The following is a 12,576-nucleotide window of genomic DNA, read 5'->3' as shown; positions in this document are numbered from 1 at the left end:
GGCAGCCAGTAGCAACTTGGCCTGCCCTTTACTGGAAAGGAAGTGGGGACAGGAATAGAACAGGCACACATTCTTGGGCCCACTCTCTGGGGTCTTTAATGGTATGCTTGTCAGAAAGCCAAGGCCTGCCAGACCTGGTGCAGCCCAGAGGCACCTCCCCAGACGCCTCAGCCCGAGAGCTCAGGGGAGATGGGGCAAGGCCGAGAGAAGCCGCTGATCTGACCGAGCGGAGAGGCCAAGGTGAAGGGCAGATTTTTATTCTAGGTTCTGTAGAGGGCTTGCCAGTGGGGGGAAAAGTTGATTCCAAGTCAGTGATCTACTCCTGGTGGATATGTTCAGGAAATTTGGGGATACCTCGTGGAAGGGAGGTAGAGGCCATCCTATAAAACTAGGTTGCTGGGTGTATACCACTTCCCTAGAAGTTGACAAATCGGATAAGTCTTTTCCAAGGTTATGGACAGTTATTTTATTTTACTCAAAACTTTCTGTGGACAAGTACAATTTCTGGTGTCTCAGGGAGAACTTTTTTTTTTTTTTTTAATGTTTATTTGTTTTTGAGAGAGAGAGAGACAGAGCATGAATGGGGGAGGGTCAGAGAGAGAGGGAGACACAGAATCTGAAGCAGGCTCCAGGCTCTGAGCTGTCAGCACAGAACCCGACGCGGGGCTTGAACTCACGAACCGCGAGATCATGACCTGAGCCGAAGTCGGACGCTTAACCGACTGAGCCACCCAGGCGCCCCTCAGGGAGAACTTTGAAAGCACCAAGAAGATACTTTTCTGGCCGATAGTAAAAATTGAAGCCTTCTGACGTCAGCTTTATTTTAATTTAATAAGCACTTAGTACTTACACTTCTGCGCCCTGTATATTTATTTGCCTAATCCTCACAATAAGCAGGCACTATGACTATCCCCATTTTATCAGTAAAGAGCCTGAAGCACTGGGCCATGGAGTCTGCCAGAATCCCACACACAGCTAGAGGGTTTCAGGATTTGAACCCAGGAGATCTGACTCCAGGATTCATGCTCATAATCGCTGTGCTACAGTATCAGCTTCATCCATTCAACATTAATAGGCACCTACTCTATGCCAGATACATCAATATGCATGGGGAATGAAATCACAGTGTTAGGGAAGTGATCGAGGGTTTAAAAAAATTACAGAAATGTGCCAAATCATTCAATAAAGTGAATTAAACAGAATGGATACACTTCAACAGGAGCATAGAGGATCTAGCAGTTAGGAGTCAAGTCCTGATTCATAACCTTCAAAATAAAAACCAAATTTGACTCCTGGTCACTTCCATCACCACCTGGTCGCAAGATATTGCAAAGCTCATCTGGATTATTAGTGACAACAGCCTCCTCTCTGGCCTCCTGCTCTTGCCCTCTGTCCACTATTCTCTATACATTAACCTGAGTGATCCTTTTTTTTTTAAATGTTTATTATTTTTGAGGTGGGGGGGAGTGAGCGAGAGAGGGGCAGAGAGAAAAGGGGAGGGGCAGAGAGAGAGGGAGACAGAGAATCCAAAGCAGGCTTTCTAGTGGAGAGCCTTATGTGGACCTCAATCAGTGGCCTCAAACTCACCAATGGCCTCATACTCAAACTCACCAACCGTGAGATCATGACCTAAAGTGACATTGGATGCTTAAGGGACTGAGCCACCCAGGCGCCCCAGCTAGCGTGATCTTTTTAAAAAGTGACTTAGGTGCCTCACAACCTCCCCTCTGCCCCCCACCCTGGCTTCTATCACACTGAGAATAAAATGCAAAGCCATTCCATGGGCTGCAAAACCCTGTGCGATCTTGCCCCTGCCTTTGTTCACTGTCCCCGGTGCCCGGAGCACCAGCCGCTGGCCTCTCTGCCCTCTGTGGAGAACACTTAACCTGCCCACCCCAGGGCCGTGTGGCTGGTCTTCACTGTGTGATCTTCCCATGCATTCTGGCGAGCGTTTCTCCCTGATGTCACTCAGGCCCCTGCTCAAATGTCACTCTTCCAGGAGACTTCCTTCAAACACTCTCTTTAAAAGGATGCCTTCCCCTCATCAGTTACTCTACTAAAGGACACTAAATCTGCTTAATTTTTCTTTCTGGGATCTGTCACTACATGACATATTCAAAGTGCATTTCCCTCTGGGTTTCTTGTCTGCCTCTCCCACTAGAATGTAAGTTCTATCAAGTCATAGCCTGTGCTTTGTTCATCTTGCTTTCAGAAGACCCTAGAAAAGTGCCTGGACATAATAGATTCTCAATAAATTGCTGAATACTTGATTGATTGAAGGAATTGTTTTAAGAGGTCAAGAAGGCCTCCCTGCAAGTGGACAGTTGAGTGTTACAGGGTAAGTCAGAGTTTGCCAGGCAGACAAGACAGAGGAAAAGCATTCCAGACAGAGGGAACAGCATGTGCAAGATTTCGAGGCAAGAAAGCCAGAGGGGTTTGTGTAATCTTGTCACTTTCTTCACTCTAGACGTGTTGGGGACTCCGACTACAGTGATGGAGAAGAGGACTTCTACTACACTGAGATCAAGCTCAACACAGACTCCGTGGCAGATGGACTGAGCAGCCTGGCCCCGGTCTCACCTTCTCAGTCCCTGGCTTCACCGCCTACTTTCCCCATCCCAGATTCAAGCCGAACAGAAGCTCCTTGTGCCAAAACTGAGACGAAACTGATGACGCCCTTGAGCCGCTCAGCTCCCACCACCCTCTACCTCGTGCACACCGACCATGCTTACCAGGTAACTTGCAAAGGACCGTGAAGGTAATCACCTTGACCCCTGACCAAAAGGAGTAGTGTTCTGACCTGTGAGGGAAGGGTAACCCAGGGGAAAAACAGCATCACACACGGAGCCCCGTAGCTGAGTTTGTTATTTCTTCTCCTTTTAAAGCCCAGATCTCACACAAATGGGACCCTAGGGGCTCTTTGGTTCCCCAGTGCTGACTGAAGATCCAGCCCCTTAGAGGTGTTCATAGGATTAAAATCCTTAATATTGTAAAGCTCTCAGAAGGGTGCCTGGCACACGATCTGTTAAACAAAAATAAATAAATAAATGAAAAGGTGAGCATGGAAAAGCTCAGAATGGCCCTGCGCCCCGGATCTGGGACTTCATGCCCTGCCTTCTGAATTGGTAACTAACTCTCATGGACCAGAGCGGTGATTATCAGTGTTCCCCACATCAGCAGTGTCAGCATCACCGGGGAACTTGTTAAAAATCTAAATTCTTGGGACGGCCCCAGACCTACTGGACAGAAGCTAGGGGTGGGGCCCCACCATCTGTATTGTAACAGACCCTCCGGGATCTGCTTTATTCTAAAGTCTGATAAGATCGTAGAGACAAACCCTGCAAACACAGGACGTGGCTCCTTTTCCCCACACAGTTACTCTTTTATTTTTTTATTTATTTTTTTTATTTATTTTTTAATATATGAAATTTACTGTCAAATTGGTTTCCATACAACACCCAGTGCTCATCCCAAAAGGTGCCCTCCTCAATACCCATCACCCACCCTGCCCTCCCTCCCACCCCCCATCAACCCTCAGTTTGTTCTCAGTTTTTAACAGTCTCTTATGCTTTGGCTCTCTCCCACTCTAACCTCTTTTTTTTTTTTTTTCCCTTCCCCTCCCCCATGGGTTTCTGTTACGTTTCTCAGGATCCACATAAGAGTGAAACCATATGGTATCTGTCTTTCTCTGTATGGCTTATTTCACTTAGCATCACACTCTCCAGTTCCATCCACGTTGCTACAAAAGGCCATATTTCATTCTTTCTCATTGCCACGTAGTATTCCATTGTGTATATAAACCACAATTTCTTTATCCATTCATCAGTTGATGGACATTTAGGCTCTTTCCATAATTTGGCGATTGTTGAGAGTGCTGCTATAAACATTGGGGTACAAGTGCCCCTATGCATCAGTACTCCTGTATCCCTTGGATAAATTCCTAGCAGTGCTATTGCAGGGAAATACAAATCAAAACCACACTCAGATACCACCTCACGCCAGTCAGAGTGGCCAAAATGAAGAAATCAGGAGACTATAGATGCTGGAGAGGATGTGGAGAGACGGGAACCCTCTTGCACTGTTGGTGGGAATGCAAATTGGTGCAGCCGCTCTGGAAAGCAGTGTGGAGGTTCCTCAGAAAATTAAAAATAGACCTACCCTATGACAGTTACTCTTTTAAACATTGGTTTGTTTTGAGGAGCCTGGGTGGCTCCTAAGCGTCGGACTTTAGCTCAGGTCACCATCACACGGTTCCTGGGTTCAAGCCCTGGTGTCAGGCTCTGTGCTGACAGCTCAGAGCCTGGGGCCTGCTTCACATTCTGTGTCTCCCCCTCTCTCTCTGCCCCTCCCCTGCTCATGCTCTCTCTCAGTCTCTCAAAAATAAACAAATGTTAAATAAAATTAAAAAATAAACATTGATTTGTTTTAATGACATTTCATAATATTCAGATTTTAAGAGAGCATTTTTTCCATAATTCTCAGACTGCCTTATGCAATATCTTTAAAAAATCTCCTGTCTGTACTTGTTAATTGTGTTCTCCTACCTTTGTTTTATAAACACTTTCCATATAACTGAATAGTATTTGACTAAATCGAGGCACCAAATTTGTTTTAATCGTTCTCTTATTGTTAGGTATCTACTTTTTAGCCTCTCCAGTCTTTCCACGATCATTACTAACTGTACTGTGAAACCTCTGTACCAGTACCTTTTTTTTCCCTTCTGAATTCCCAGAAGACTAATTACCGAGTCAGAGGATACAACACGAACAGCTTATGGATCTTGCTGTGTATTGCCAAAATATTTTCCAGTGGTGCCAGTTACAAAACCACTGTCACTAGCACCTATATTTATAATTATTAAAACTAAACCTGCGGGGGAGGCTTTCAGATATGTATTTAGTAGACTTACACTCAAGAGCAATGGAATACAGCTAATTATTAAAGTAGTAGATGCAATAAATCTCATTGCTGACTCATGTTGGTCAAAAAGAATAATTTTTCTTGTTTGTCAGTGTTACGTTTAGAAACACTGGCTCAAAATCATGGGCTTGAACCAACTGAAACTATTTTGCTCATCTGTATGACAGTTGGAACATGCAGTTGGAACCCAGGCGTCCCTAGCATAGAAAATATTAAAAGCACAAGCAAATAAAGAAAATTCATCCCCTAATCCCAACAACAAGAAAGCCCCTTGGGTAGTACTTTTTGTATGTCCTTCAATGTGTTGTGTGTGTGTGTGTGTGTGTGTATACACACTCATTTTTTAAAAAAAAAAAAGGAATTTATTGGGGTGCCTGGTGGCTCAGTTGGTTAAGCGTCTGACTTTGGCTCAGGTCACGATCTCGCGGTTTGTGGGTTCAAGCCCTGCGTTGGGCTCCGTGCTGACAGCTCAGAGCCTGGAGCCTCCTTTGGATTTTGTGTCTTCCTCTCTCTCTGCCCCTCCCCCACTCACACTCTGTCTCTCTCTCCTTCAAAAATACACATTAAAAAAAATTTTTTTAATGTGAAAAAAAAAGGAATTTATTGTAGTACTGTTTCTCTTGTGCTTTGTTTTTGCCGTTTAATATAGAATGAACATTTTCCCATGCCAGTGGGTATTCTTCAACAACATCAGGCTCTGTGGGTATATTACCCACTTCCCTATTATTGGACATTTACGTTTCCAGTTTTTTGCGTAATACATAGTTCGGCAGTGACCATCCTCATAACAATTAAAAAATTACCCTCCTGAAATGTTGTACCAATTTACAAACCCAGCATCACTGTATAAAACTATTTCCCAATTTGATAGCGAGGCATTGTGTTTTTCACACAAATAGTTATATGTTCTAAAATAAGTATATGTATGTATAATAAAATCTGTTTTCAAAAATAATCAAAAACCTTCTTTATTCCTTAGACTGCCAAGACACATAAAAAGTTGATTTCTAGCTATTCTCTTTGACTATGTTTAATCTCCTCCTGTTGGATAGTCTAAGTTATTAATACAGCTGAAATCATGTTTGAGGCCCTACCTAGGCAATTATGGCTTAAGACTCTGAGGAAAAATGTTCTTTCATAACAGTGTTCTGTTTTCTGTGTAACAGGCCACGCCCCCTGTGACCATTCCAGGGTCGGCCAAGTTCACCCCCAACGGCAGCAGCTTCAGCATTTCTTGGCAGTCTCCTCCAGTTACCTTCACAGGCATTCCAGTAAGTAGAAAAATAAAAAGCCAGAAATCTGGTCAAAGCTGAACATAAATTTGGAGAACAAATTGTCAAAACACGCAAGGAAACGGCAAAACTCACAATGCCAGAAGTACTCTATATCTTTTTTTTTAATTTTTTTTATTTTCCATAATTTACTTATTTTTTATAATTTACATCCAAGTTAGTTGGCACATGGTGTAGCAGTGATTTCAGGAGTAGATTCCTTAAGCCCCTTACCCATTTAGCCCATCGCCCCTCCCACAACCCCTCCAGCAGCCCTGTTTGTTCTGTATATTTAAGAGTCTCTTATGTTTTATCCCCCTCCCTGTTTTTATATTATTTTTGTTTCCCTTCCCTTATGGTCATCTGTTCTGTGTCTTAAAGTCCTCATATGAGTGAAGTGATATGATATTTGTCTTCCTCTGACTGAATAATTTCACTTAGCATAATACCCTCCAGTTCCATCCACGTAGTTGCCAATGGCAAGATTTCTTTCTTTTGGATTGCCAGGTAATACTCCATACCACATCTTCTTTATCCAGTCATCCATCAATGGACATTTGGGCTCTCTCCATACTTTGGCTATTGTCGATAGTGCTGCTATAAACACGGGGGTGCATGTGTCCCTTTGAAACAGCACACCTGTATCCCGTGGATAAATGCCTCGTAGTGCAATTGCTGGATCATAGGGTAGTTCTATGTTTAGTTTTTTGAGGAATCTCCATACAGTTTTCCAGAGTAGCTGCACCAGTTTGCATTCCCAAGAAGTACTCAATTTCTCAACTGGTATCTGTAAACTCTTCAGCAATGTGTTTCATAGCCCAGACCAGCCCAGCTTCTCTGTGAAAAAGGTGTGATGACTGGCATTTTGGAAAACTAGGAGAGACCTGCAGCTATTGATAAACAACTTGTTAGAAATATATCAAGATTTTTTGTGTTGGTGGCATAGTTGTATGTTTCCAAAAGGCTCTGTAGAATCCCTGATTCTTCTAAAGATTTGTCCTCGTTTTTTCCCATCCTTCACCGAGTCCTAGATCCTGCCTGATCCTGCCATAAATCCAGCCACTTCTCACCACCACTGCCACCCCCTTGTCTAAATCGCCGGTACATTCTTTCCCCCCAAATAGTGCAAAAGCCTCTAAACTAGACTGCAGGGCTTCTCTCCATACTGTCTCCAATTCACTCTCAAAGGAGCCAAAGCATTAATCAGATATCTCTCTTTCTTAAAATTCTCCAATGACTTCTCTGGCCCTTAGAATGATGTTCAACTCAGGGATGCCTGGCTCAGTCGGAGAGAGACTCTCCGGGGACAACACAAACATGCAGTCTATAACAAGCCCAGGCAAGCAAGAGCTAACAAACCTGCTATCTAAAGGCCATTCCTGGAGGCTTCGGGCTGAAAGGAGGGTCTCCTAACCTAAAATAGCAATGCTTAATTGTTAGATATTTACCTGTATTTCTTTTAACACCTTGATGGAGGAGGATTCAGAATAGTATGTTATAAGAGGTTACAACCAAGACAAGGATGTGGTTTTCTTCCATTTGAGAGATAGAAAACCACAAAGAAACGAACCTTCCCCAAAGTGTTTACAGATGGACACAACATTCTTATTATTGCTCTGGTTTGAGGCTCAGATGCAAATCCTGACTCTGGCATTTACAAACTGTGACCTCTAGCTGGTCACATGACCTCTCTTAATCAATGTCCTGGACTGTAATCTACCTCATAGAGTTGTATCGTTGAGCACAGCGCCTGGCACTGGCTGACACTGTGGAGCATTTACGGTCATTGCTGCCTGGGACGTGTCTCATTGCTGTAAAACAGAGGTCAGAAGTGGATTCTATTTGGGATTGACGGATATAACACACATATACTGAACCTGTGAGAGAGATTAGCCATGATTTTTGCAGACTGAAGTTCTTTCAACTGAAATCATATCGAATCAGCAGAAAGATTAAGGCATATACAGTCCTCCATGCTTCCCAGGCTATGTGGGAAACTGCATTACTGTGTGAGATGTGCATTCACAGCAAGGAAGTCTTGCTGGGAGTCTTCAGCCCGTGTGAAGCACGGAAGGACCAAACACCCCCACCCCGATGAGCCCCACGAAGCGCTGCCCCACGACCTCCGCCGAAGCCCACGTAAGGAGCTGAGTCCTTAAGGACCAAAGAAAATCTGTTCTCTAGAAAAAATAAAAAATAAAATGTACTCTATAGAACATGCCCCCAAATAGAACTTAGAAATGATTAAGATATAAAACCGATAAGAATTGACAAGTGGAGACCACTGGGAGAGAGGGCCACAGTAATGCTGCGCAGGGCTTTATCTCAGCGCACCCCACGCTTCCATCAGCGGCGTGGCAGGATGGAAGAACGGAAGGAGCAGGGCCCGTACTAGTTCCTTCAGAACAGCTCCAGCGTCAGCCGCTACGAGACAGCCTGTGTTCAGGTGCCGCCCCGGCACTTACCGTGTGGTGGCTTACTTCACTTCACTTCTCCGCTTCCTTATTGAGAAGGTGGAAATGACAGCAGTGCTGCTTACCCTGGGGTCGCTGTGGAGATGAAAGCAGATAGCACTCACAGGCACTTGGTTTAACAGGCGCTCGGCAAGTTACCACTACTGCTACTTCCTCTGGGATGCTGTGCAGGCCACCTCCCTGCTCGAAGTCTAAATTATCTTATCTACAAGATGCAGATAACAGCGCTCCCTTGCAAGGGTTTTGTGAGGATGAAAAGAAATCATAGATCACCTAGTAGCCCGCCTTTCACATTGGCGAGAGCTAAATACACGTTAGTTCCCTACACCGGCCACCACCTCTCTGTCCCACCCGCAGCCCCCACTAAAATGAAAAGCTGAACCGTGACTGTCTTGCTATTAGAATTGTCGAGAAAAACCCACAAGTGAGGTCATATTGATCCTCACGCAGAACGGATCTACACGCCAGCGTGTGATGTGGGTCCTGGTTTCTCCTGTGTCGTGCCCCGGAAAACCCAGGTCTGTCGCTGCTGGACAGGACAATAACACACATGCCCAGAACTCCCAAGTTTAAAAGCCATCGGCAGGAATAAAGACTGTAGAGAGGGGTTATTCCTGCAGTCGGTCCGTATTCCTCAAACGGTGTTCCTGGAATTTTCAAACACCTGGACCTCACTCCCTTCTCAAACCAACCACACCACCAGTTTTCTCATGTCTGTAAGTGGCCCACCGTCCCTGCAGCTGCCCAGGCCAGCACCTAGGACTCCCCCTTGATCCCTCTCGATGCATCCCTGATTCTTCTAAAGATTTGTCCTCGTTTTTTCCCATCCTTCACCGAGTCCTAGATCCTGCCTGATCCTGCCATAAATCCAGCCACTTCTCACCACCACTGCCACCCCCTTGTCTAAATCGCCGGTACATTCTTTCCCCCCAAATAGTGCAAAAGCCTCTAAACTAGACTGCAGGGCTTCTCTCCATACTGTCTCCAATTCACTCTCAAAGGAGCCAAAGCATTAATCAGATATCTCTCTTTCTTAAAATTCTCCAATGACTTCTCTGGCCCTTAGAATGATGTTCAACTCAGGGATGCCTGGCTCAGTCGGAGAGAGACTCTCTCTCTCCCTCCCTCTCTCTGTCCCTCCCCCACTCATGCATGCGCTCCCTCTCTTTCTGTCTCTCAAAAATAAATGAACATAAAAAAGAAAAAGAATGACATTCACCTAAAATTCGTCCATCCCAGCCAGGAGGCTTGCCCTGAATCTACCGCCTCCTGCCCTCCCACCCCCAACTTGCACACCGTGTGTCTCCTGGCCCCCTTGGCACTCTGCACCTGCAGGCCTGTGCCATTGTGCTCCCTTTCTCCAGAGTGCCCAGGAGATAAAAGGCAACCCCTCAGGGGCCTTCTCTCACCACCTTCAATAAATAAACGTCCTCTCCCTTGATGATGCTTTGCCTCTTGGCCTATTTTATTTTCTTTAGGCACTCATCACTAAAATGATCTTATGTGTTTGTATTTCTTGTCTGTCTCCCCACTAGAATGTATGCTTTATAGGGGCAGAGACTTGGTATTGTTCACAGCTAGGTACCCACAATCTAGAACGGTGCCTGGTGCATAGTAAGTACTTCATAAATACCTGTTGAATGAAGAGCACCCTATCATCTCATATCACCCAACACAACAGGGGTGTGGCAGTTCTGCACAATTTAGAACCTTCCACATTATCCCCAGCTGATGTCATGTCAACTAAACCTCTCCTAGTTCTCTTGCTAATAAGGCAGTATTCTTCAGATTCTATGAATTCTACAATTTTTAAATTTTTTTAATTGTCTTGACCATTTAACAATGCATATGAGCACATTCTAGATCACTATGGTGGCTGTGAATTCTGAAGCCTTCACTCCCTCTGGTCTGCTGCTATGCACACTGGTCAGGGATGGGATGTGGAGTAGGTGGGGGGAGGGTAGATTCAGCTCCTGAAAAGGCCTACATAGCTGTCTAAATCAAATGCATATACTGAACTCCACAACTTTTGTTTAAAAAAAAAAAATGTGTGTTAACTCACTTCTTCTGGCCCTCACTCCTACCCAGCCTTAGCAAAACAGTAAAGACCAATGGTACAGAATAATTCAGAATCATAGCAACAGTGGTTTAAACTGCTAGGTTTTACTTAGCTTTTTAATTTTTTAAATTAATGTCTGGGAAAATAATACTGATGTACATTCCTTTGAATTGGAAGAAAACAAAAAGTGCTAGTATCTATACTAGAGAAATTCAGTCCTATAAGTATGCTTTAGGAATGTTCCCATGACTGTCAGTCGGTCATGGTACTTTGGTACTTCTGTGGCCATGTTGGCGTCTAGATAATTAAGTTTCTAAATTCATTAAAGGTCTGCACTTCTGTTTATGCAATGTCATATATTTACTTGGAATACCATTTATCTTTTCTTATAAAAATTCTTTTTTTGTAGCTGTTGAGAATCCCTGGTGCTGGGAAGACCTTTAGCATTATGAGAGCAGGTGATGCAAAGGGACGGGTAAGAAATGCCAGAGGAATCCAGAACAAGAGGCCCTCCTGCTATTGTGACTGAGAGGCAGAGGTGTAACAGGGTGAAACACATGCTCTGGCATCAGGTAGAGCTCAACACAGAGCTGGCCCTGCCATTACAAGTTCCATGACCTTGGCCAAGTTATTTAGCCTCCCCATGCCTTGGTTTCCTCATCTATAAAGTGGGAACAAGCATCGTACTTACCACGTGGGGTAGTTGTGAAAATGAAAACTATTGTCAGCGAACCTGGCACATAGCGAATGCTCAGTAAGTATTTCAAAAGTCAATAGATGACTTTTGTTCTTGACTTTCTTGGGCTCTTTCCTTCTAGACTTTATTCCTGTTTGGATCCTACAGTCTGCTGTGTGGATGTCTCATGCAAGAAGCCCTTTATTTAGGGGGTGTGAATGATCTCTTAAAGCAAACAGGAGGCCAAGGTCCACGTTGTGGTATTCCCATTGACTAGCCTTCTAATTTGAGATAACTCTCTTCACCTCTCTAGCTATTTGCCTTTTTTCAAAGGTAGATCATAAGCCTTACAATAGGTGAGACTATACTTTAAGGTTTGGAATATTATACAAGTGAAAATATGTTACTATGGGCAACCTGGAATGCACGCATGAAGTCATGAAGATTTTTGAAGTATTGATTGTTGTCCAGTCTTTCCTGTTTGGGGAGGCATTTAAATTCACCTTTAACCTGTGTCTCTGTGAACAAAGCACTTCATTTCTGTGGCTGATGGTCAGGTGCCATGGCCCATGTGGCAAGGGCTAAATAAATGCACAGTGAGGAGAACCCACCCCATCAACTTTCTTTTCCATGTACTTACCAGGTGTCACCAACGCATAATCGTCCGGTGGGCACGGGAGAGCAGAGACAGCACACACACACCGTCTTGTCCTCGCCACCCAGAGGGACAGTCAGCCTGAGGTATGACTGCTTGAAGCTCCACACTCCCCATCTCGAGGGATTCTGCTGAGAAACAGAAGAACAGCAAGGAAGAGAGAAACCAGACATACGATCTTCCATAAAATTTCTCTGGAATGGACAAAACACCCTTTCTTTTGTTCCCTTGGTTTTCCCCACCCAGATATTATTAATGAAGATTTATTGTTTTGTGGTAACAGTTTGCAGTGAGTTTTCTCGCAGAATAGGTACTGGTGATTACTGGGTCTATTTAAAGCCATATTTGCACTAACCTCTGTATTAAGAGAACTATAAGGTATAGTTTTTAATGTACATATCAAGGAGAAAATCCTCAGGATTCCCTTAACCAGAATGCTAGAAATTTGAAAAGCAAGAGAGCACTTGAAAGTACCTATTTAAAATGTAAAAGAAGAAACCTCTCTACTGGTATTTTTTTGT

General features: G+C 44.2%; 1 protein-coding gene across 1 annotated transcript in view; it reads left to right on the top strand.

Annotated features, from left to right (window-relative positions):
• The window catches only part of ZNF704 (zinc finger protein 704), a 239,134-nt gene that overhangs the window by 213,538 nt on the left and 13,020 nt on the right, over positions 1 to 12,576 (top strand). The window contains exons 6-8 of the mRNA XM_058699929.1: positions 2,468 to 2,735; positions 6,087 to 6,191; positions 12,044 to 12,141. Of these exons, the coding sequence (XP_058555912.1) occupies positions 2,468 to 2,735; positions 6,087 to 6,191; positions 12,044 to 12,141 (471 nt within the window). The remainder of the gene's footprint in view (positions 1 to 2,467; positions 2,736 to 6,086; positions 6,192 to 12,043; positions 12,142 to 12,576) is intronic.

The sequence above is a fragment of the Neofelis nebulosa genome, chromosome 14, assembly GCF_028018385.1.
Source record: "Neofelis nebulosa isolate mNeoNeb1 chromosome 14, mNeoNeb1.pri, whole genome shotgun sequence".
NCBI classification, from domain to species: Eukaryota; Metazoa; Chordata; class Mammalia; order Carnivora; family Felidae; genus Neofelis; species Neofelis nebulosa.
The sequence above is the reverse complement of the archived record's forward strand: the minus strand, read 5'-3'. Positions and strand labels throughout refer to the sequence as shown.